Source organism: Sceloporus undulatus, chromosome 2 (assembly GCF_019175285.1).
Source record: "Sceloporus undulatus isolate JIND9_A2432 ecotype Alabama chromosome 2, SceUnd_v1.1, whole genome shotgun sequence".
Classification (NCBI taxonomy): Eukaryota; Metazoa; Chordata; class Lepidosauria; order Squamata; family Phrynosomatidae; genus Sceloporus; species Sceloporus undulatus.
The window spans coordinates 303,827,548-303,854,597 of NC_056523.1; the positions used below are offsets into that span (position 1 = coordinate 303,827,548).

Consider the following 27,050-nt stretch of genomic DNA (forward strand, 5'->3'; position numbering starts at 1 on the left):
CAGACGTGGACGTACAGGAAGTTCAAGTGCAGAACACTGCCCCAGTCCACAGACAAATATATATAGGCGGTTTTTCATTTCCTGGCTAAAAACCAGGTTTCTCAAAACTTAAGAAATATGATTGGAAAAAATAATACAGAGATGAGAAATTAGTTTTTGCCTGGTTTTCATACTTCCTAAAGAGGACATTATTTTGTGCAGAAATACATAGGGGTTGTTTGCAAGACAGGTATGCCTTTTGTGTTAAACACACATACACACACATCTTTTGAAGGTAAAACCGTTTCCATGTGGCTGTAGTGAAGCAGAACTGTGTAAGATTGATGTTTTCTGAGCAAACCCACAAATCTTGGACAAAACAAATCTTTCACACATCTCATAAAATAACAAAAAAGGTTCTCTACCCTAATTTGTAATCTCTCCCACCCACCTCACCCACCTCAGTTCCCATCAGTGGCATGAGATCTGCACTGAGAATTTTATTTGTTGGCTTATTTCCCTTCCTCTCTACACTATAAAGCCTTAAAGCAAGCAGCCACCACCAACCTGCTGCTTTTAGCGGTGATTTTCACACTGTCTGATACCATTAAAAATTGATTTTTCCTTCATTAGGGAGTCTCTTTCTTCCTGGAACTGTAAATTAAAAGGTTTTAAAAACAAAACTGGGCAAAATGAAATGGAGGATCAGAAATGTTACAAACATTTTCTGGCCAAATTATATTGCATCAGCATTCATCCAGTCATAGGACACCCCTAACCTCTGACTATAGATGTGAGAGGGACCTACTCCATTTTGCCATCCCAGGTTCTACAGAAACCAAAAGCCTCTTTAGTTACTATAGACAAAACCACAGTCCTAAGGGAGCTACAAAATATAGCCAAGAAAAACTACATATTCTCAAATGACTGCACAATGAAGAAACTCTTTAACCAATCCACTTTTCCTAGCCTCCACTCACCCTGTGTGCACAAACTCAGGAAGCCAACTCACATCTCCCTAATCTCCACCACATGCACACATAACTAGGTTATTCCTGTCAAATACTGGCATTGCTGAAAAGACTAGAGCTTAGAAAAGTTACTTTTTTGGACTACAGCTCTGAGATCCCCACAAGGCAGCCTAGGTATGACCATACTGGCTGCAGAATTTTGGAAGCTGTAGTCCAAAAAAATAACTTTTCCAAACTGCACGCTGAAATCCAAAGCCCAACTAAAGCACAGCAATTGCATCAATTGTTGAATAATGAGTCTATTTGTCGATCTGTCGCAATGCTTCCATGGGTCTTATATCCTGTCTGGGATTACCAACAGGATGTAGTCAATAGACACATACACCTCATCCTCAACTGAGCATCTTCACCTAGAACCATGGTGGTGAACCTATGGCACATGTATCCTCTCTAACATGCAAAGCCATCTCTAGGGGCATGTGGAGAGATGAGAGGGCAGGGGAAGAGGAGGAACAGGCATGCACCTGTTCCTACTCTTACCTTCCCTCCCATGCATATAACTGTTTCTGGGCAAATCTTGTCCCCTGACATACCACCCGTGGAAGGCAAAAGTCCTGCCCCTCCTCAGCACCGGGTGACACCTGGTGAGGGAACACCTTTCAGTTTTGGCACTCGGTCTCTAAAAGATCTGCCATCACTGACCTAGAATCAAAGAATGATAGAGCTGGAAGAAACCACAAGGATCAGCGAGTCCAACCCCCTGCCATGCAGGAACACACGATCAAAGCACGCCAAACAGATGGCCATCCAGCCTCTGTTTAAAGACCTCCAAACCTGTATGCAAACACATACACAGCCACGCATGTTCAGAAGACGAGCAAGGAAATACATAACACAATCTATGAAGCTAACCACAGAAAGCAGCTTTTATTTTTAAACTTTAGTATAGGGACCTCCCCCAAGACACAGACATACAAAGATGTAGTGTATTACTTCATTGTACTTGAAATCATGTCCCAGATAAAGGTGTGGCAACTCTATTTCATGGAAGGTTTTATTTTATCAAAGGCAAGAATTCCAATGCAAACTGACCTGACCTACACAGGTCAGACTAACATTCAAATTTGATACAGGTATTCATTAGATATTCACATTTCTCTCAAAGTCACAAGTACTCATCTCAAAAGCATTCCAAAGCAAATTATTTATTATTTGTAGGTTTTTCTAGTTACATTTATATCCTGCTTTTTCTCCATGGAAACATAGAGGCCCTCCATCCTACTATCATTATCAGTCTGAGAGGTTAGTCTGAGAAACAATAATTGATCCATGGTTGCCCAGTAAGTTTTATGGATCACTGAGGAGGTGTACTTGAGTCTCTGAACTTCTAATCCAGCACTCCAACCATTACAGTAAAGGTCAGAATTGTACAACCTCTACCATCTTTCCAACTGCATCTTCCAGCTACCTTAGCCTGTATAGCCAATGGTGAGGAACAGTGCAAGTAAATAATGCTGACTCTCTTTTACAACTGCCCCTTTCCATGGATTCATCCCACATCTTTCTGGTAGCATGAAAACACAAGAGAGAATGACCAGTGGTATGATTACCTCCCATACTAGCACCACAGGGTTAAAAACTACCAAACTGAGGAATAACAACCACAAAACTTTCAACTTATCTATGAACAGTCTCCAAGAACGCATGGTAGTACATGTCAATGTGAGGAAACAGAAAGAGAGAAAGAGAAGAAGAAGAGGAGGAGGAGGAGGAGGAGGAGGAGGAGGAAAGAAAAGAATGGGGCTACCAGATAATTAAAATTATAGGCACACTATACAATCCTGTTTTATTCTTCTGTGAACCTGTGATGGGAGATGCCAGGAAAATAAATTATTTATTCTGTTGTAAACACTTGAGACATCCCATTCATCAATCAAACCTAAGAGAATTTTCAAACAAATCTAAAAGTCTATAAAATCAAGACTCCAACGATGCCAATCCAAAATATATTTTCACTAACATAGCATACATGGGGTGGTGGTGGATGATATTGTATCAACAATAACGCCTGTCTATGCCTTAATACATGTATGATGCCAGCAACCATACACGTATTTAATTAAATCAGTCTATATACCTTGAGCAAGTCATATACTCTCAGCCTCAAGGGAAGGCAATGGCAAACTTCCTCTGAACCAATCCTATCAAGAAAACCCAATGATAGGTTCACCTTAGGTTTACCATAAATCGGAAATGACTTGAAGTTACACAGTAACAATAACATGGCATATAGCCCTACTGCTAAAATGCCAACGACTGGATGTTTAAAGAAATCACAGAATGCAATTTGGTTTGAAAGCTGATTGTGAACTAAATTTGGCAGAGTTATTTGACACAGCCAAAAACATATTGGTAGAACAGAATATTTAGGAATACTAACAACATTTATAGCAGAAGGAATCTGAGCTATAGTCTGAAATATTACTGAGATCTTTTCTTTTCTATTCTATTCTTTCTTTCTTTTTTGATGGACACATTACCTATAACTGAGAATTAGAAATATCTGTATTCAGGTTATGAGTTGTAGAATCACAGAATCATAGAATTGGAAGAGTCCACAAGGGGCACCTAGTCCAACCCCCTGCCGTGCAGGAGCTCACAATCAAAGCATCCCTGACAGATGGCCATCCAGCCTCTGCATAAAGACCTCCAAAGAATGAGACTCCACCACACTCCGAGGGAATGTATTTCACTGTTGAACAGGTTTTATTGTCAGGAAGTTACTCCTAATGTTGAGCTGGAATGTTTTCCTGTAGCTTGCATCCATTGTTCTGTGTTCTAGTCTCTAGAGCAGCAGGAAACAAGCTTGCTCTATCCTCAATGTGACACCCCTTCAAGTACTTAAACAGGGCTATCTTATCACCTCTTTAACTTTACTTTCTCCAGGCTAAACATACCCAGCTCCCTAAGTCTTCCCTCATAAGGCATGGTTTCCAGGCCCTTCACGCTTTTGGTGGTCCTCCTTTGGACATGTTCTAGCTTGTCAACACCCTTTTTGAACTGTGGTGCCCAGAACTGGACACAGTATTCCAGGTGAGGTTTGACCAAAGCAGAATAGAGGTGCTACATTTTAACATTAAATTTCCAAATATTTTACACTTGGTATCTGCTGTGGTATGGTTCCAGGACCCCCCACCCCACCCCAATACCAAAATCTGTGGGTGCTCAAGTCCCATTTTATATAACTGTGTATTAAATGGTGTCCCTTATATGAAATGGCAAAATCAAAGCCTGCTTTTTAGATGTTTTTGGGGTGGAAAATAATTTCTAAATGTGGATGGTTGAGTCCATGGATGCAAAATCCATGGATATGAATGGTCAACTGTAAAAGACACATATCCATTCTCAATTTTTAAAAGGACAGAATCCAGGTATCTTCTTTATCAATGGCATGGACTGACCAAATATGTTCTGTATGTGTGACAGGTTAATATTAATTTGATTTTTTTATTCCTGTAAGCGAAACAACTCTTGAAATTATTCCTTGTTTTTAAAAGAACAATCTATGAACGTGAATGAATGGCCATATGTTTTAAAGAAAATCACAACCTTTCACTTCTTGATTCCTCCCCCCCCCCCCCCAACGTATCAAATTTCAGAATTATAAATAATGCCCAGATTACATAGCTACACAACCATCAGTTATGTGCAGGAATGTAGTGTCCTAGCCCAAGCGCCTCCCCTCTCCCCATATTCCTATTTACTGAGCAGAAGCAATCTATGGTAGTCTGTTCCCCTGTTCATCAGCTGACCAACATTTCAACATACACATCCTGTGAGCAATCTCCATTGTGACAGAAACAGGTACTGTAATGGGGGGGGGGGTCAGTGGGAAAATCAGTCAGCTGCTTCCTGATCAACAGGGGAATAGACTCCCATCAAGCACAGTAGTTGCTGCCCAGAAATTGGGGACTGGGTGAGTTTCACAGTCCATACATATTCCTCAAAGCACTTAATAAGCAGAGATCATGAATAATATGAATGTGATCATGAACCAGTCACAAATGCATAACTCTGGACTACACATTTGTAATTGCTTTAATGAATTCAAGACATTCCTGTTGGGAAGAGGGGCTTTTAATATGTTACAGAAAAACCAACAAAGAGTATTGAAATCTAACTAAATTTAGCACATGATAAAGTAAAGTAGGCTGCAGCCCATGAAAGTTTGTGTCAAATAAAATTTACTAGCCTTCAAGGTGCCAAAAAATTCTCAAGTATCAGTTCATTACCCATACATGTCTGAATGTTTTATGGAGTCTGACTGAACATAAACAGACACCAAGTACTCATACTGCACCATGATAGAATTATCAGAATAGGATATTTTATGGGTCTTAGGATGGTGATGTTTTCTGAATAAATAAGGCTCTGGAATAAAAAAAAAAATAAGCAACCAACCAGCTAAGGAAGTGTGAAGCAGTTGGTTCAGACTTACACAAAAATGGAACCAATGGAGTTTGTTTCCCTGCTGTGTTCTGCATGTAGGATTGTCAACTGAAATACACCATGTGCTATATCCATTGATGGAAATTGCAGCAGCAGTGGCAACAACAGCTGCAATATTCCAGGAATACAGCATATCTGTCTAGATGGAGTAAAATGAACAACAGACTGGTGAAAAGTTAGAACATGTTTTCAGAGGCAAGTAATATTTATTAGAGAAAGCATTAAAAATGGGATTTCTCACCCACAGTCAGATGAAATCAGGTTTATTTAGCCTGATTAACTTAGCAGGAGGTGCATGTCCATACTTCTATGTGTTTGGAGTTTGTCTGTCAGTGTATATACATAAAAGACGTATCTGTCTGTGCGTCAGTCTAGCTTGGTGTAATCTATCTGCCTGAAAACTTTTTAAAAGACATAACATTTTTGTTTCCGTTATGTATGTTTGAACAAGCCTTTTCTGTGAGAGGAAGACAGGATTTGGCATCTGAATTTATGGATTCACCTTTATGCCTGCTATAGGGAGAACAGGTTCACTGTCCTCTTATCAATGAAGAAATATGTAAAAAAAAAAAATACAGCTAAGGAGTGAGTGGTCTAAGAAAAGCATGTCTGAAAACCAACTGTAAATGTTTCTGCCTTGACAAGTACAACAATGTTTTTATTTCCAGAAAGAGCAAACAAAGACTGCCACAATGAAAAGTGAAATATCTGCAAAGATAAAAGATATCACTTTCTTGTGTCTGAAAGGATTGTGTTGAGAAGAGATGAGCCATTAAACCGAGACACGATATAGATTTTTGGGGGTTGTTTGAGAGAAGGAAAACATTTTTTTTCTTCTGTGAAAGCTCTACAAAGGTGACTAGCAGGAGTAAAAAAACACCTTTTATCACAGATCAAAGCAGAGGTGTCTTCTCCAGTACCAGTGACTCATAATCTTCAACTTGCTCACAGGCTTTCTTTCTGGCATCATTCAGTGCTGACCAGAATGTGGAAAAGTCACTTAGGCTATAGTTTCCATGGTGACTAGGGGATACTGGATCACACATACTCCCACCAAAAATCCCAATGTTTAAGTCTAGCTACTTGAAAAACACAGAAGTGATTCTGTAACAATTAGGGATTTTTACAACCTATTAAGCTTCTCTATTATTTTTGTATGTGTTCATGCCTTGTACATGACTATTCCAATTTCTGCACTGATCACCACGTAGATTAGTTAATTTTTATGTATGTATATATGACTGAAATTTCTTCTGTATTCATATCAATATTTTCCTCACAAAATATATTTATAAATATATTTTCTTTTCAAATACTCATCTCTGAACATATTTCATGCTAAAATACACATTTTATATGGTTATTGTTACTTTCTGAGCTGAGAATTGCACTACTAAATTTAAGAAAGTGCAAAATTCAAAGGATAATTACATTCCACTTTGCTCAGTAGTCCAGTTGTGCATTCAGTCAGCTTGCATTGTAAATCTCAAATTCATCAAGCATTCTTAGAAAAACATCTTACATTTCCTTCCTCCCTTGCAAAATAGTGGCATGCTTAACATTTCAGGTTTAGATTTTCATTTTGTTGTACCAATATCTAAATGATGAATGAGATGGTTGCTTGGCTGATTATTAATATATATACACACACACACACACACACACACACACACACACACACACACACATCCTGCCTTCTTTCTTCAAAATGTGGTCCTCAAAGTAACTAACAACAATCAAACCCATCAAATCAATAAAGCAATGCAGCTGTGGCAGGAATGATCAATCAAGAACCTTATATAGGAATTGCCTACTAAATGACATGGCAGAACAATATGATTTTTAATTAACATTTAAAACACAGATGAAGAACCTATGGCTCAGAGGCTGCTTGCCCTGCCAGCTCCTCTCCAGGCCTACCTCATCTTGCCCTCCCTGTTATAAAATCCCTTATCTATAAGCATCCACTGATTGGAAATAAGAAATTTTTCATCTTCAAATGTTTATCACATACTGTGCTGTGCTGCACCAGGGGAGCCCTGGTGGCGCAGTGGTTAAATGCCTGTACTGCAGCCATTCACTCGAAACCACAAGGTTGCGAGTTCAAGACCAGCAAAAGGGCCCAAGCTCGACTCAGGCTTGCATCCTTCCGAGGTGGCTAAAATGAGTACCCAGACTGTTGGGGGTAAATTAGCTTACTTGCTAATTAGCTTACTTGCTGTTCACCGCTATGATCTTTGGAACAGCAGTATATAAACAAAACAAATTTATTATTATTATTATTATTATTATTATTATTATTATTAAAATAAAGATAATCCAGGACACCCTCATAAAAAAAGCCCTTTCTACAACCAATTAATAATCAAATGATTGTTTAAATGGAAAGGTCTTTGCTTGCAAGGCAAAGGAAAAAAGAGAGGCTGACAGAACAATGGCAGTTTGAATATGGCAGGAAAGCCCCTCACCAGTTGCTGGGTCAAGGCACAATGCAACTGTGCCTGGCTGCTTTTCTCTCCCTCATAGACAATAGCAGTGACAGTTGGAACATGGAGGGAAGGCTTCTTCTCAATAGCTGCTGGGCCTAGGCATGATGGAGCTGTACCAGCATGCTCATTTCTCTCTCAGAGGCTAGAGAAATGTCAGTTGGAACCCAATAGTTCAAATATGATGTAATCAAGGCACGTGTAGACACATCTGACATCTCCAGAATAGGAGTAGCTGGTGCACTAGCTTTAACTGCAAAAAATGCATTTCTGGTTACCACCAAAACCTGGCCTTTCAAATAAATCCAAGATAGCAGCCTGAGATTTCAAAGAGGGTATAAACACACCTATCGCTTGTCAGCTGATCTCCACAAGTTTTGCATTCCTATGGAAATTCTCACACAGAGACTACTATATACATCAGTTCCTAGGTTTTTCATACCTCCAAATGCATAGGAGGATGTAGCCTCAAGTCTACAAAAGCTCATGCTACCCACTTCTATCTTTCAGTTAGTCTCAAAGAGCTGCAAGATCCCATTGTATGCTGATTTTCCAGACTAACAAGGTTATGTCTTTGAATACATCCATCACAAGCTGTATCCCAATTCTCTGATCTGCCTTTCGAGTGACCAAGAGCATCCCTGTTTCATCTAGATTGTGTTTGGATTGTGCTTACTTATTCAGTCCATTACAGACAGCCAATATTTAGTACCAAAACAGCTTCCATGGATTCAGATGGCAATGAGAGATAGAGTACAGTTTTGTCAGCATAATAGTGACAAAGGACCACCAAACTCCAGATACAGTTTCAATGCATTTTACAGCTGGGTAATGTTCAATGTGTTCTGTCACTTTAGACTAATCAGAAAGCATATAGCAACAGTGAAACAATCCTCCTGTATGCTCATGTATTCAGTATTGCTAGTGTCTAGCTTGGTAGCTTCATAATAACCCTGCAAATAAGACCATTTCACAATATGACAGGAGCAGGAAATATTAGTGGTTCCCCTCCAGTCATCATCAGAGGTCTAATCTATGCCAAAAAGCAGGGTAGAACTGTGTCTCCCCTGGGAAGTATCAATTTCAAAATGATACTCTCACACTATTTTCAAAATTAAGAGCTACTTTGTGAAAATATCAATGCTATCAGGATGATTCTCCCAACGATAATCCTTCTGCTTCTCTTTGATCTTCCTGGCAAGATACATAATATGAATTTCTCACTGCACTTTTCCTTACCAGATGGAGACAGGTAAGGGAATTCCTTAAGTTTTTCTTCAAGTCATACCCCAGGTTCTGTTACAGTAAATTCCATTATGCCCTTACTCCAAATGACATAAATAATTTCTTATCTTATACCTCCTATTACTTCCCTCTTTTTTCTCACTCTACCCCTCGCACCATTCTTATCGATTAAATGCATTTCCCCCCATTGGTTTCATAGTTTACTTGATATCACTTACTGAAGTTTTGGACCAGTCTATGAAATCCTGGAATCTGCAGTTTTTGGGGTGTGTGATTGTGGGCGGGGCTGGCGTAGCAGGCTGCATGGTGCCCTAGGAAAAGGGGAAGTTCTGGCCCACGTGCGAAACAAACTTGCTGGACTCACTTTTGCTGCAACAGTGTTCTTTAATTCACCAACAAAATACTCTTTCCCTTTTCCCTTGTGCTCAACAAAACAAAGGCCAACAGGCCGATCAGTTTCAGTTTCTCAAGTCCCAGGACTTAACCTCTTAACTCCCGAGCTCCCCGGCCTCGGCGTCCCCCGGGCCACAGCTTTTCCATCCTCCTGAGTGCTTCTCCAGCGGCTCCCAGTCGGCCTTGTCGCGGTCCTGGGGATGAGGGCCAAACTCCCACTTCTCCCCTTTAGGGTCCCACCACTCGTCCTCCAGGTCCCGGTTTGGTGTTTGCGCCCACTCCTCTTCGTCGGAGTAAGTATAATCCCCTTCCGTCCAAGGGTTCCTTAACTCTACCTCTTGGTGAGGTCCATGCTTTTGGAAGCTGGGCCTGGCTTGGTGAGATACCAGGACTCCGTCCCTCCCAGGGCTCCTTTTTACCTGCACTGCCCCACTCTCGTCCGCAGCTCCCCGGCCTCCTCTTCCCGAACGCCACTCTCCCTTCTCTTTTATTCTCTCCTCAGGGACCCTTGGCTCCTCCCTCTCTAGCCCTGCCTCTTGGCTGGTCCCACCCTCCTTCCCCACCTGGCCCACTTCCGCCCTCTCAGCTCTCCCTGCCTCAGGGTTCCCCTCACTACAGTGATTTAGAATTCTGTATCATAGATTTCTAGTGGCTCCCCAAACTACATGATTCCACATGATGTTTGCCATGGCATGCAATGTGAAATCACAGAATTATAATTTTGTAGCATGAAATGTAATTAGTGAAATATTACTGGGTAACTGCATATTATCTATATTATTTACCTGTAAAGTTTCACATTTTGAAATTGTGGCAGGTTCCACACCGCAAAAAACTACGTGCTCGGCACGTACTAGGGTTAGGAAGGGGCGTCCTTACCGGATGCCCCTAACCCTAGTATGTGCCAAGCACATACAAAATGGCAGCACCCATTCTACATGGGCGCCACCATTTTGACGTAGCGGATGCTTAGCGTCCACACATCTCGGTGCCATTATGATGCTTTGTGCTTTTTGAGGCTTCTTTTTGCTGTGCGGAGGAGCCGCGCGGTTTGTCCGCTGCAGCTCCTTCGTGCAATTTGTCTGCTGCGGCTCCTTCACGCAGGAAACACTGGCGCTGGCAGACCACCCTTTTGGGCGGTCTGTAAAGCGCCTGTTTTATCCTGAGCCTATGTATACTTTGTCATCTGTCAAGAAGTAGATGGTGATGATGGTGATGATAATGATGACAATGATCTAAACTAGAAAATGTACTCTGCCCTTCTGGTTCTGCCTTTTAAACTCTCATTGGATAACTCATCTTCATTCTTGAATATTCCTTTCTACTAATCTGTTATCTCTTCTCATATCCTCTTGGCTTTCAAATACAGGTTAAGTCTCCCTTATCTAGAATTCCAAAAATGCAAAATATTACAAAAACCAAACCTTTTTTCATGAGTGGCTGAGATAGTGCATAAAATTATTTAAAATATGTTTAAAATTATTTCCAGGCTATGTGTACAGTCAGCCCTCCTATCCACAGATTCCAACCTCCTAATAGAGTCAACCATCCACTGCTCAAAAGTATTTTAAAAATATATAAATTCCAAAAAAGTAACCTTGATTTTACCACTTTGTATAAAAGACACCATTATACTATGCCATTGTATTTAATGGGACTTAAACATTGATGGGGTTTGGGGTGGGGGGGGGGGGGGGGTCCTGGAAGCAAACTCCAGTGGATATGAAGGGCCCACTGTATAATTTACAAATTGTAAGCCGCTCTGATAGCCTTGGCTGAAGAGCAGGATATAAATAATAATAATAATAATAATAATAATAATAATAATAATAATTATTATTATTATTATTATTATTATTATTATTATTATTATTATTATGGTGTATATGAAACATAAATGAATTTTGTATTTACGGTAGATTTGTATCCCATCTCCAAGATATTTCATTGAGAATACACAAACATTCCTAAATTTTAAAAAATCTGGCATCCAAAAAATGTCTAGTCCCAAGCATTTCAGATAAGGAATACTCAAACTGTATACTCTCAAGGAATTTTCAAAAATATAGCCATATTAGTCTGTTTCACGGGGTGGGAGAAGACTGCATGGAGAGAAGTACCAACACTTTTTAAAGACTGACATATTTCAGGATATTGCATCTGATAATGAAGTAAACTAGAGTCTACAAAATCTTACGATGAAATATATCACCAGGTTCCCCTGCACACACGTACACTTTTCTGTCTCACATTTTAAGTGTTTGGGCATCCAGCTCCAACCAATTATTCATCCTGTATTAATTTTGTTTTCTTTTAGTACAAATGTAAATGCTGAATTGCCTACTCCAATATGCATTTTATTGCTACCTCTCTTGGATGAATTCCTCCATATTTTTTTTTTAAATACGAAAAGGTCATAACACACACTCACTTATACAAATAAAATCTAAATAACTGTTGGCCAGAATTCATTACCAGCTATTTGGTAGTTTGTGGCGTGTTTTTATAATCTGTTTGTTAACTGGATGTGCAAAATAAGGTTATATAATGCATACTTTGTGAGTTCTTTGGTAAAATAAATAAATAAATACAAAAGCACTACAAATGACTATTGTTGCTGCTGTTGTTTACAGCATTTTTATCCAAAACATCCGCCAAATAGTTTGGAGCAAGGCCAGAGTAAGGCAGCTGTGGTCCTAGACCAGTTCCCAAAACAAATCAGTGGGAAGCTATGCTTGGTTGTGGTACAAAGCCGAAAGGAACCCTCCTCAAACCCCAGAGTTTCAGGACTGAGGGAGAGGCATCACTGGGTACCCTCCTGTACCGCAGCTGGCATGGACAAGGATGGAGTCTCAGAAGCAGTAACCAATCAGTATCAGTACTAGGAAAGATTCTGGAGCAGATCATTAAACAGAGAGTCTGTGAACATCTAGAAGGCAATGCCATAATCACAAAAAGTCAACATGGGTTTCAGAGAAACAACTCATGCCAGACAAACCTAATCTCTTCCTTTGATAAAATTACCAGCTTGGTAGATGAAGGGAATGCTGTGGATATAGTATATCTTGATTTCACTAAGGCCTTTGACAAGGTTTCCCATGACATTCTTGCAAACAAGCTTGTAAAATATGGGCTAGACAAAGGAACTGTTAAATGGATCTGTAATTGGTTGACCGGCCGAACCCAAGGGTGCTCAACAATGGCTCCTTTTCATCTGGAGAAAAGTGACCAGTGGGTCCCACAGGGCTCTGTCCTGGGCCCATGCTATTCACATCTTTATCAATGACCTGGGACGAATTGGGAGCATACTTATCAAATTTGCAGATGATACCAAATTAGGGGGAATAGCTAATACCCCAGAGGACAGGATCAAGATTCAAATGACCTGAATAGACTAGAAGCTGGGCCAAAGCTAACAAAATGAAATTCAACACGGAGAATGTAAAGTTTGCACTTAGGGCGGAAAAAATAAAATGCACAGATATAGGATGGGTGACACCTGGCTGAATGAAACTACGTGTGAAAGGGATCTAGGAGTCCAAGAGACCACAGTTGAACATGAGTGAACAGTGTGATGCGGCAGCTAAAAAGGCCAATGCTATTTTAGGCTGCATCAATAGAAGTATGTGTCTAGATCAAGAGCAGTAATAGTGCCACTGTATTCTGCTCTGGTCAGGCCCCACCTGAATATTGTGTCCAGTTCTGGGCGCCACAATTCAATGCACTCCCTCGGAGGGTGATAGAGTCTCCTTCCTTGGAGGTCTTTAAACAGAGGCTGGATGGCCATCTGTCAGGGATGCTTTGATTTGGATTTCCTGCATGGCAGGGGGTTGGACTGCGGCCCTAGTTGTCTCTTCCAACTCTACGATTCTATGATTCTATGATTCTATTATTCTAATTGCCGTCATTCACACCAGAGTGGGGGGAAAGGGGTCTGTTGGTGGTAAACACTGAATCATAGAGTTGGAAGAGACCACAAGGGCCATCCAGTCCAACCCCCTGCCATGCAGGAAATCTCAATCAAAGCATATCTGACAGATGGCCATCCAGCCCGCTGCTTAATGACCTCCAAAAAGCAGACTCCACCACACTCCGAGGGAGTGTGTTCCACTGTTGAACAGCCCTTACTGTCAGGAAGTTCCTCCTAATGTGGAATCATTTCCTGTAGCTTGCATCCATTGTTCCGGGTCCTGTTCTCTGGAGCAGCAGAAAACAAGCTTGCTCCCTCCTCAATATGACATCCCTTCAAATATTTAAACAGGGCTATCATATCACCTCTTCACCTTCTTTTCTCCAGGCTAAACATCTTCAACTCCCTAAGTCGTTCCTCATAGGACATAGTTTCCAGACCCTTCACCATTTTAGTCACTCTCCTTTGGACACGCTCCAGTTTCTCAATGTCTTTTTTGAATTGCGGTGCCCAGAACTGGGGCCTGACCAAAGTAGAATATAGTGGCACTATTACTTCTCTTGATCTAGACACTATATTTTTATTGATGCAGCCTAATATCGCATTGGCCTTGTTAGCTGCCGCATCACACGGTTGACTCATGTTCAACTTATGGTCTACTTGGACTCCTAGACCCCTTTCACATGTAGTTTCATTCAGCCACGTGTCCCCCATCCTATATCTGTGTGTTTTATTTTTCTGCCCTAAGTGCATTACCTTACATTTCTCTGTGTTGAATTACATTTTGTTAGCTTTGGCCCAGCTTTCTAGTCTATTCAGGTCATTCTGAATTTTGATCCTGTCCTCTGGGGTATTAGCTATTCCTCCTAATTTGGTGTCATCTGCAAATTTGATGAGTATGCCCCCAATTCTGTCATCCAAGTCATTAATAAAGATGCTGAATAGCACTGGGCCCAGGACAGAGCCCTGTGGGACTCCACTGGTCACATCTCTCCAGGATGAAAAGGAGCCATTGTTGAGCACCCTTTGGGTTCAGTCAGTCAACCAATTACACTACCAACCTGAGGTGACAGCAAGGGGGAAATATCATCAATCTCACTTCTCAGCAGCATTTTACTTTTGACAGCACAAGAAGTGTTTGTCTTTGTAATGCCAGTGACAATAGGAGGGTCTTGGTTACTGAGGACCTTGGAGCATTTGATCCTACTACATCACTGACAATTAGTCTTAGTTCAGGGCAGCAACCACGATATGTCCCCAACCCATCCAAACTTAATACTCACATCAGCTGTTTAGTACCCCCACAAAGTAAAGAATTAAATAGGGAGTGACTGCCTCAGAATCAATCTCTGCTATCATCATGGTTGCTTTGAGATTTGAACCAGACTTTCCCCAGTTCTAATCGAGCACTCTAACTATTACACTACAGGCTATGATTGCCGTCACATATCATTTTAGGCTACTCAAAAAGGTGATTTAGGCTGAAATATATTCTGTTATTATAATTTTAGTTTTCCCAATTTGTTGAGCCAATGTGCTGCAGGAGTTTGAGTGTTTGAATAGAACTCTAAGAGACCAGATCTCCCTCACTCACACAGCATGGTATAATGGTTTGAGCATTGGACTATGACTATGGAAACCAGAGTTCAATTCCTCGCTCTGCCATGGAAGCCCACTGGATGACCTTGGGTCAGTCATATACTCTCGGCCTCATAAAACCCCATAGTTTCTCCTTAGGGTCACCATAAATTGGAAATGACTTGAAGGCACATAACAACAAACAACAACATTATTTGTATACCACAAGGCAAGTGGCTCTCTCATCCTTAGAGGAAGGCAATAGCAAACCTCGTTTGAATAAATCTTCCCAAGAAAACCCAGTGAGGGTTGCCATAAGTGAGAATTGTTACTTGTTTCAAATAGTATAAACTGCCTTTTAATTTGTTAATTTTAAAGTCCACAGAAACTTCACAATTGAAAAAAAATAAACTTCAAAAGAATGCTTTAACAGTAGAATGTGGATAATATTATCTCCTCCACAAAGACCCTTTAATTATAAAACAACAGAACAGTTTGCAACTAAGAAAAAAGAGCAGGTGGGAGAAGAATTTAAGGTCTACAAGAAGATTGAATAAATTAGATATTCAACTAAAAATACTTAAAAGTCAATATACTTTGTGTCATAACCCAACACATTCCTGGAAACAAGACCCAGAACAGAGGAGAATGTGGAAGAGGAAAAGGAGAGGGGGTCCTACTGCTGGTCCTGGTGATCAGGCAGATCCAAGGGAGTCACAGCAAACCAGGAGAAATATCATACTTGAGGAGCCTGTGGCATTTGGAATAATCAAAGCATCTAGACTGATCCGTATTCCAGCCTTACTCTCCCAATTTCATTACAATAAAAGTCTTGATCTAGAGCAGGGGTAGGCAACTTTTTTGAGCCGGGGGCCGGATTGCTGTCCCTCAGACAACTGGGGGGGCCGAAGCCAAAAAAAAAAAAATTAAAAAATTTTTTAAAAAAAAAAAATATATAAATAAATCAGGACAAATGTAGGACAAAATTTTCAAATGGAAGACACTTTTTAAAAAAAGATGGAGGACACGCAAAAAAATTTGCTGATTTTTTTTAAAATGTTAATATAAATGCATGTTTCTGAGGCTTCTATAGACAATTGCCCTCCAAAGGCCCCGGCGGCAATCGGCGGCAGGACCGGGCTGGGGCCGGTCCCAAGGCCTCACCGGGCCGCATCCGGCCCGCGGGCCGCAGGTTGCCTACCCCTGATCTAGAGGAACATTACTCATTTCTCAATATATCAAATATTCTTGAGTCCTACCCATGAAAAGATAGTGTGTTCTGAATCAGGACCATAATGACAAGTCAGGAAGAGGTTATGACAAAAACATCTCTTCTATGGCTACTTTTGCCTTAAGGAGGCAATAAGATTCCTTTTCAGAAAGTCTCCCTGAAATTCTTCTATACTGGATAATTATTGACCATAGCCCCACATTCCATTTTGAGGCAAGGAATTGGAATACTTGGTGGCTTCCCAGCTCCAAGTGTTTATGGATGAAACCAATTATCTTGAGCCATTTCAATCTGCTTTCAGGCCTTTTTATGTGATGTAGCCCTAAGCAAGGAAACTCTTTGGGCTGGGATTGGTCCAGAACCTCTGCATACGCATCCAGACTGGCTGATCCTGGCCCAAGGCTAATGGCCTGCCTCATCCATACAGCCTGCATCGTCTGTACTTTGACAAAACCAAGGGTAGTCACCTTTAGTCACCTTGGTGGACAATCTTTTCAAGGAACTGGGCAGGAAGAGTGTATCAGTAATGTCATAATGTATCAGTAGACTGAGATCAGTATTGGTGGTGTGATTTCTTTGAAAATATAATATTGGAGCAGTAGTATTGGTTTACTGAATTGTCTTCTATCACCTATGCTCAACGTGTACATTTGTAAATAATCTCAGTTACTACATAACAGTGAGAGTCATTGTAATGTAATGGCTGGAGTGGTGTATTTGGGTGTACAGTGCTCCCTCGGGTTACGAAATTAATTCGTTCCGCCGCCGCTTTCGTAACCCGAAAAGCATTCGCAAGCCGAAATGCCATAGGCGCTAATGGGGAAAAGCCGCGATTTCGTGCGAAAAAGCGCCGAAAAGCACCAAAAAAATTTTCATAACCTTCGTAACCCGGAACAATTATTTTCAATGGATTTTTTTCGTAACCCGGAAATTTCGTAACATGGGTATTTCGTATCCCGGGGTACCACTGTATTTGGAAGAACAAGGTTTTAAGTGCTTTATCAGTCATGAAGCTCACTGGGTATACATTTCACCAGGAAATACTGTGAAAGAGAAGAAGAACCATGGACTGAAACAGACAGGCCAAAAAAAAAAAAAAAAAACCTATGGTGGGGCTGCGGCAGCCGCACACCCCTGACCCCAATCCAAGCCAGTGACATCACAAGGGGGGGTACAGGGGTGTAGACCGCACCAGGTGACACCCTAAAGGAGAGTGACAGCACTGCTCCTCTCAAACACCTACCTTTTGGTAGAAACGGGCTGTGGCATTCATATTCTTCCCTTTAAAATTATTTAAGAGGTGGTGAGAGTGGGATGAAGTGCAATAGGAGGAGAAAGGAGAGGCCCAGATTATTTTTTTAATTTCCAAAATTTCAAAAAAAAATTAAATGATTTTTTTTATTCTTTTAAAATGTTCTTTAAAAACATCACATTTTCACGAAATAGTCACTTCGTATATGTAAATACATTAGGTTGTGCATATGATAGTGTAATTGGAAGGTATAATTTTAATTTTGCTAGTTGTTTCTGTCACAACTATTAGCAGTACATTCAGTGCTATATGGGAATTATAATTTAGAGGTAACATTAGTGGAAAAAAGCAGTACTAAGTATTATGTATGGTGTGAAATGGGAGGAGGTCAAAAGGGGGGGGGTGACACCATGAGTTATTGCACTGGGTGACACCAACCCTAGAACACCACTGATCTGGGCTGTTGCCACAGTACTATACCATGCCACTTGTTCTTTATGAAGACATAGCATTGGCACAGTTTTACACCATGTTCAGGGCGTGCGTCGTCTAAACATTACACCCCAAACATGTACATCCTTCTATACCACATCATTTGGCCCATCGGTTTTGGGCTCCTATATGCTATAAGTGATGTTGCTGCTGTTGCTGCCTTCAGTCTCCAATGATCCCTCCTTCCAGAGGAAACAGTGTCACGGTGTAGGGAGAGCTAATCCCTGAAGGCTAGTGGCTAATACAGCTGAAGAGACAAGAATGAATGAATGAATGAATGAATGAACTCCAGAATACTAACCATTTATAAACCCTGAGGAGCACACAGAACTAGTCAAAGACATTATTAAGACTCTAACATGCCTCTCATAGGTGGGAGTACTACAGAAATAGCACTATTCAATGTCAGCACCCTGTATGGTGGGGCCAAAGGGTTTGTCACTTATCTACTGGAAAAAGGTGTAACACAGGCAAAAGCCAACAGTCCTATACCAGTGGAGTAACATTACCCCCAAAGTCCAAGAATTCCATTCCAGTTCCATCTTCTGAACAGAGAGGTGTCCTTAACTAAATATTTTCAGATATTCATGGGCATTTTTTGTTTTGTTTTGAAATATATTTTATAGAAGGATATATAGCAGGAGAAGTAACATTGGAGCATCTAAAAGGGTAAGCTTAAGCAAATACCCCAATCCCAACCTTTTGCTGTTTTCATAAAAGGCATTCAAAGAAGAAAAGTGCTTTTATTCCTCCTTTTGGAGGAATGTATGCCACGATTTTGAATTCCACTGAGACAGAAAGAAAAAAAGACAGAAAGATAGTTTCCCCCTCTCTGTATTTTTTTTAAAAAAATAATGATCAGCAAATTTCAAGGTGAATCTGACTTAAAGACTGCTAAAATGGACTTTGCTATTCTGCACTAGAAAAAAAGTTATGTAACTGACTTTTTCCAACATTGAAATAGACGTACGTGCATTTTTGCCTTTTGCTAGGCCAATTGCCTTAAGCATATTTAACTGAAACTTGAGTTCTGCTTTGTTGCTGTATATCTTCAAGTTGTAAGACTTATGGCAACCCTAAGGTGACCCTATCATGAGGGTTTCTTGGCAAGATTTATTCCAAGAGGGATTTGCCATTTCTCTATTGTGGGGATGAGAGAATGTGATTTGCCCAAGGTTATCCAGCGAGTTTCCATGGCTGTGCAGGGATTTGAACCCTGGTCTCTGGGATCATAGTCCAATGCTCAAACCACTAGAATTTATTTTGAAGTCAATGGGCTAAATGGGTATAAATGAAACCTGATCTTCATATTCATATTTTAAAATTTGTGTCAGTGGAACACTGGAGAACTGGATATAGTTTGCACAATTTAGTTGAATGAATCCCCCACCAAGACAGCAAAATGTTTGTTAAACCCTTTCTGGGTGAGTGGGCTGAATCTATTGCATGTGGATGCATGCCAATATCTTAAAAACAAAGATCAGAAACAACCTTATACTGCAAACATCTCTCTCTCTCTCTCTCTCTTTTTTGCTAAATAAATTTTTGTATTTTCTCCAAACAAATGCAGAAGCAATAGACTTCAGAAGCAATCTTAAACTATGTCATGCAACCAAATCTTATCAAGACAAGGGCTCAATTCACATTATCACTGCTAAACAAACTGCACAATCATATTATATAGACTACATTCCCATGACCATAGATTTCAATACAACAGCTTAGGGCCAAGATTCTATTTTCTGTAGCATAAACTTCCATATGGAGAGTTATATTATTTGTGCTATTCAAACTTTATGTTGAATGGAAACACTGAGCAACTAAACCAAGACACCAACTATGAAACTGAATACACAACCAAATGCTCAATACAATCCCATGCAGAATATACAATGCCCATCCATATACAACACATAACCATGTGCAATGGCATGCATATCTCTACTTCCATGAGCCTTAACTAAATGTGGCTGTTCCACATTGGACGAAAATGTCCAGCCACTTCTATAAGTGAACTTATGCATTTGTAAGACACCAAAAAGATTCCAGTCTAGGGCACACAGCAGAACCAACAAGTCAAGTACCACTCCACATGTGAGCTACATGGGATGTGCTATGGAACCACAATCAGCACATGGCTAACTGTGAGAGTACAACTAGGCTTCAAACCAAAGGTTGGAAAGGTTCATTTTCCATGTTCACAAGTGAATATCAATGTCATGCCACTAAATCTTGTACAGCAAGAAGTAGTGGAAGATATACAGCTCAATCTGTTCAGTCAACACCAAAAGGCAACTGTCAAACTGGATTTTTGTTCTTGCCAAATTAGACCTATCTTTTTTTTAAATAATCTTTATTAAATTATATACAAGTTAAAAAGGGTACATTGAATCATGCATTACCATCCATATTATTTTTCTCTGGGACCCTCCCCTTCCCTCCCCCACCTTCATGTTTTCTGGTTGCTATCCCTTTCAGCTAAATTTCTTCCATTCCTCAAAAATCTTGTGACTTGTTTCCTTTATTTCATATTACCACCACCTCTTTAGCTTAATTAATAAGATTGTACATGCACCATTCTTCTTTTTCCTTATGTTACAAAACCGTTTCTACATCCTCTTTATCTCTATGTCATAACGTTACTATGTTTTTACCTTATTATATAGTTCTACTAGATTATTCCATATTTGATTCTCTTTTACTCCATTTCTATTACCTCTAAACATTTCTCTAACCATGTTTCTATCTTGGGTATTTCTTTACTTCTCCAGTACTTTGCTATTGTTGTTCTTGCTATTGTTAACATGTATAATAGAGGTTTCAGTTTTTGTCTTAACTCTTTACCTTCAACAATGTTTAGGAGACACATTTCTGGTAATAATGGAAAGTCTATTCGAATTAATTTCTTTATCTTTTTATGTACTTCTATCCAGAATTTGTTAATTTGGAGGCATGTGGTAAAAGCTACCTACACTTTTTTTGCACCTCCAGCACATCCCTTTATTATTTTTATAAATTTTAGCCAGTCTGTTAGGCATTAAATACCACCTATATAACATTTTATAAAGATTTTCTTTTATATCTGCACATAAGGTAAATTTTAAATCATTTTCCCACATCCTTTCCCATACTTCTAATTTGATGTTTTTTTCCTATATTTTGCAACCATTGTACCATGAAGTGTTTTATTTGTTCTTGTTCTAATTCCAATTTTAATAATAGCTTCCTGATTTAATTCTTCTAACGTTTTCAACTTTAGTTTCTCATTTTCCATTTTTAAAATATCTTTGTATCTAAGCCATTCTTCTCCTTCTGTTCTTCCCAATCTGAAAAGTGCTTCCTGAGGAGAAATCCAATCCAGTAGACATCTATATATTTTTCTTTTATATGACATCCAAATTTTCCATAATGCCTTTCTAATTATATGATCGTTAAACTCTTTATTTAACTCTGCCTTACCTAACCACATGTATGCATGCCATCCGTACCTCAGATTAAATCCTTCCAAATTTAATAATTGATCATTTTTTAACTCTATCCAATTCATTATCCATTCTAAACCACATGCATGAAAGTATAGACCTATCTTTTTAATTAAAAAAGGAAAAAAGATCTTCAAAATAGAAAATGTAGTTTCATCATGGTCATATAATATTTATAATTCCACTTCTAGCTAGCTGAATTCCTTTACCTGCCCACCATAGTAAAACTCTTCTGAGTCATTGTCTCCTTCTGAATCTTCTTCAACTGCACTGCTATGCCTTGATTCCTGGTTAAAGGGAAAGAAGGGAAGGAAGGAAGGAAGGGAAGGAAGACAGAATTAATAAAATGAATGAATACACAGTTTGCCTTCCTTTTCAGTTTGGAATTGTACACACTTGAGAGCTGAACAATTAAGCACCCAGTTCAAATTGCACCTTTGCCATGAGCTCACTAGGGAAGCTATTATCTCTCAACCTCAGTACCCCACTTTCCTGCCCTAAAATATGATCAGATCTTCTCTCACAGTTGTACTTCTTACAAACACACGTACACCTGACTCAAGAAGCTCCTAAGAACATTTTGCCAAATGAATTAGTCAGTCAGATTAACAATTAGTTCATGGCTTGTATTGGCAATAGGTTTCAGTATTGTGTTAGTCCCCACACATAATATTAATAATGATCTCTGAAATGCTAAGTGATAGTAATGTAAGGGTTGGCAAAGTGGAGCTCTGGGGCTGCATAAGATCACCCCAAGCTGTTTTTGAAGTCTCAACACACAGATCTCAGACATCCCCTCTTGTGGCAACAAAAAAAAGGGGTTAATTGTCTCTCTTGGAATCCTTCAGAAGTGACACAAAGTGGCAATTCGTCTTTCAAATAGCTTTCTGGGCCATCTTGCACTAAGGAAAATTCTAAATATGTAAGTTTTAGAAAACAAAATCAGATTTCCAAACTGTTATGGGGTTTTCCTTCTGTTTTGTTTGCATTTTGGTAGTTTGTGTTAGGACAGGAGGGGACTAGTACCCACTACATTCCACTGCAATGATCCTTACATGAAAGCAAGATGTCTGAAGAGCAGAGCCTGTTGTATCTGCAGACATTCTCCATGCAAAATCAGAGCTATTATTTTTTTCCCCATGCTCTTGTTCATATGGAAGGTGTCAACAGATATGACAGGCCACCCTCTTCAGAAACATTGATTTCACATGAGGAAAGGGACGACAGAGGAGGCTGGATCGAAAATATTTTCCTCCTTGCATGTAGTGTACACATGTTTACTGAACATATGAACTTCACTATGTCACTGTCTCCTGATTATACCTTCAAGCCAACAAAGTCAGGCACGCAAAATGAAGAGGGGAAACAGTTTCTTAGACTGATTGTTAAACCTTGTTATTCCACAGAGCATTTCAGGTTCCCCCAGCAACTGTGAGCTTAAGCAAAAGCCTATACACTGTAGGTATTTTTTATTTCTATACACTGTTCTAGCACAGGCCTGCACATCTGACAATATAGTGAGACAAAAATAGCACAAAGACTGTGTGGGCAGGAGGCACAAGCAAGATAATAAGCCCCTACTGAGATCCACATTGAGCTTGCTGGATCAGAACTGGTATAGGCCAGATTGCGGAATGGTACTGGAGTAAGGAGAAGTATTGGAGCAGGGAGAGGTGGAAAAAGACTCCATCTACCCTCTCCCCCTCGATTCGGAAGGAGCCTCAGAGAAACAACAGGGAGAAGGGGGAAAGAGGGCTAGACTCCACCTCCAGCCCGGACATCACAGCTGTGACAAATCCTATAAGAACAAAAAAGAGAGGCTGGGAGATAGTCAAGAAACTAAAGGGGGGTAATGAGGGGGACAGGGAGACCCAGGGAGGCATGAGGGGACGGGTAGAGAAGCAAATGAGCAACAATGGGAGGAACCATATGGGGAGAAAAACAGCTACTGGGCAGCAGCAGTAGTGATGGGTGTCACATAATAACAGTGACACCACAGTGACTTGTTGGCACTGTGCACAGAGAGGTGTAAGTGGCCCTCCTTGTGTAACCCTTCACCTAGAAAACTTATGGTGAGACATTCCAAGTAAGGCAGGATCACAGAAATAACAAAGAGACAGAAAGCAATAAAGAAAAATCACATTTGCTAAGACTGTAGCAGCTATTCCGGGCGTAATACAAGGTATTGGTTATCACTTTTAAAGCCCTACATGGCTTGGGCCTGAGTTACTTGCGGGAACACATCTTCCAACATAATCCACCCCGCACTCTCAGAACATCCGGGAAGAATTTGCTGGAGTTGCATATATCCAGACTAACTTCTACTTCCCAGAAAGCTTTTACTGTAGCTGCTCCAAAACTATGGAACAGTCTCCCGGAAGAGAACCATCTTACTACCTCCCTGGAGGCTTTCAGGAGGGCGGTTAAGATGGATCTCTTCCGGTGAGCTTATCCACCTGATCTCCTATAAGAAATACTGTTCCATCTCTTTGACCTAGATTGAAAGATCTTCTCCACCTTGCTTTTGATAGTATAGTTTGAATTGTTAATTATCTTCTATTTTATTGCATTTTATTATTGCATTTTATTGTTGTGATCAGTGCTTGTATATTGTGTATTGAAACTGGGTTGTAATCCCACCTCAATCCACATGGGAGAGGTGGGAAAATATAAATTTTTTATTATTATTATTTATTATAGGACCATAGCACTAATCTCACATGCAAGCAAAATTATGCTCAAAATCCTGCAATATAGAGTCCAACCATACATGGAGACAGAAATCTCAAAGGAATCCATACAATGAAGAAATAAAAATGGTAAAAGACTTCTCATACTTAGGATCAAACATTGATAGAAATAGGGACTTCAGCCAGGAAATCAGAAGAAGATTAAGAATGGGAACTAGAAACGATTCTAAAATGCAAAGATATACAACTAAACACAAAAGTGAGAATTGTACAAGCCATAGTATTCCCTATTACCATGTATGGATGTGAGAGATGGACAGTGAAGAAAGTGGATAGGAAGAAAATCAATGTATTTGAGAAGTGGTGCTGGAGAAGATTACTGAGGATCCCATGGACAGCCAAAAAGACAAATAGTCCTGAAGCAGATCTCTCTGGAAGCCAAGATGACAAAATTGAGGCTGTCGTACTTCAGGTACATAATGAGAAGGGAGAACTGACTGGAAAAAACAATAATACTAAGAAAGGTGGAAGAAAGTAGAAAGAGAGGAAGGTCACATGGTAATAGGGAATACTATGGAGATGGACTCTATTAAGAAGAATATGGGTATGAGTTTACAGGATCTAACTAGAGCAGTGGAGCATAGGGAGTCTTGAAGATGCCACATCCACAGGGTCATCATCATGGGTTAAGATCGACTTGAGGGTAGTTAACAACAACAACAAATTAAAGAAAGGAGGAGCAAGGAAGAAGAATATTTTCTTCCCCAGGTGTTTTTCACTACAACTCCCATTAGTTCCATCTGTCAAAGACAATCATAAGGAATGTGAGTATTGTAATCCAAAACATCCAGAGGGGAAATGTTTTCCCGTTCCTATATTGGAAAATCTACCTGGATAATGCATAATACATTAACTGCATATAAAGATTGTCAATCAAATATTAAAGTTCTTAGAATCTATACTATTGATAGAAAGATATAAAGCAGGGGTGGGCAACTCAAGTGGTCCATGGACCAAATACTGATTCCAGAACCCTGGGGGGGTGGGTAGCAGTCTCAAAAAAAAAAAAAAACCCACCAGAATGCTACTTCCCATTCTATAATAGGGCAACTCAAGGTACAAACAGGTCCTAAGAAAATGTGTGTATTTTTAAAATCCACACAGACATGCCTTAATTATGGATGCCTACAAACAATGTGTTCATTATAAAAATGCACTTATTAACAGAGGCTAGAAGGCCATCTGTCGGAGATGCTTTGATTGTGAGTTCCTGCATGGCAGGGGTTGGACTGGATAACCCTTGTAGTCTCTTCCATCTCTATGATTCTATGATTCTCTAAGAGAACAGATTTGGAGATGAAAATATGAAGGAGTCCATTGAAACAAATTTGACATTTCAATGAGTATTGAGTAAGTACAGAGACGACTATGTCTGCAGGTTTCAGTATAATTTGGAACCCATGGCAATTGGTGGTTTCCATGTCAATGGGACAGTGAATCCTCTCATAGTTTCAATCCAAATATTATAGGAGCTATGCAAGGTGCTGAATTTATTTGGGGAATAAGATTCAATGGGTGATAATAGCTCCTTTAAAATTCAGATTACAACACAGAATGAAATTACTATTCCATTGATATAAAGCTACCAGCCACCAGGAGCTGAACCCTCATGATTCCAGATGATCTTGAAGCCTACATAATCATGCTTTTCTTATACAGAGATCAGCATGCAATTGTGGAGATAGAGAAATGAAGGAACATGCAGTGTTGCAAGTCATGTGATGTCCAATCTGGCTAAATGACACATTCCTTGATTACATACCGTTTGGATTACTGTAACACACTCTGCACCTTTGGAAGCTGTTCAGAAACTTCCATGGGTCCAAAATGCTGTGGCCAGGCTGGTGACTGGGGCTGGTCCTCTATTGAAACAGTTTCCAGTCTGTTTCCAGGCAGAATTCTAATCTTGTCTTGGCTATGATCTTTAAATCCCTTCACAAATTGGGTCCAGACAATCTGAAAGACTATGTATGTTCCCATATGAGCCTGCCTTGAGTTTTGAAATCTTCAGGGGTGGTCTTTCATTCAGTCCCACAACTTTCACATTTGATGAGGACACAGGATAAAGCCTTCCCAATGGCTCCTTCCAGACTATGAAATGCTGCTATGAGAGACTGGTCTGTTCCCCTTCTTGCTCTCTTTTCACCAGCAGATGAATACTTTTTAATCTGAACAAGCATTCAGTGGCTAAATGTGCATCTATATAGTAGATATAATGCAGTTTGAAACCACTTTAACTGTCATGGCTCCATCCTGCAGAATCTTGGTATTCGTAGTTTTGTGAGGCACCCACATTCATAGAGAAGACTAATGGCCCTGTAAAACTACAAATCCCAAGATTCCATAGGATGGAGCTACAGCACTCAAAGTAGAGAGTTGCGTTATTTCTACAGTGCAGATGGACCCCAGTGCAGATGGTTACGTGGAAAGGTCTTTAATTGAATACCTGTGTCACATTTTTAAAATTGTTCTTTAAATGTTTTAGTGTTGTTTCAAAGCACTAATGTCTTAATATGGTATTTTATTGAATTGTGCTTTAATTCCTCAACTACTAATTTTAATTAATTTATTTTAATTAATTTACTTTGTTTGTGTTTAATTTACTTTGCCACCTTGGGTTTCATTCAGAAGAAAGGTAGGATATAAATAAAATAAAAATAAAAGGGACCAAAGATTGAGACAACCCAGGGAGATGAGGAAAACAGTTAAGACAATTGTAAGATAACCTCTTCATAATAGCAGGTGTACAAAGCATGGTGGGGAAGTTAGGCG

General features: G+C 39.9%; 1 protein-coding gene across 1 annotated transcript in view; it reads right to left on the reverse strand.

The window, feature by feature from the left end:
• The window catches only part of PARP8 (poly(ADP-ribose) polymerase family member 8), a 256,876-nt gene that overhangs the window by 81,521 nt on the left and 148,305 nt on the right, over positions 1–27,050 (reverse strand). Inside the window, exon 6 of the mRNA XM_042454520.1 lies at positions 21,738–21,815. Coding sequence (XP_042310454.1) covers positions 21,738–21,815 — 78 coding nt within the window. The remainder of the gene's footprint in view (positions 1–21,737; positions 21,816–27,050) is intronic.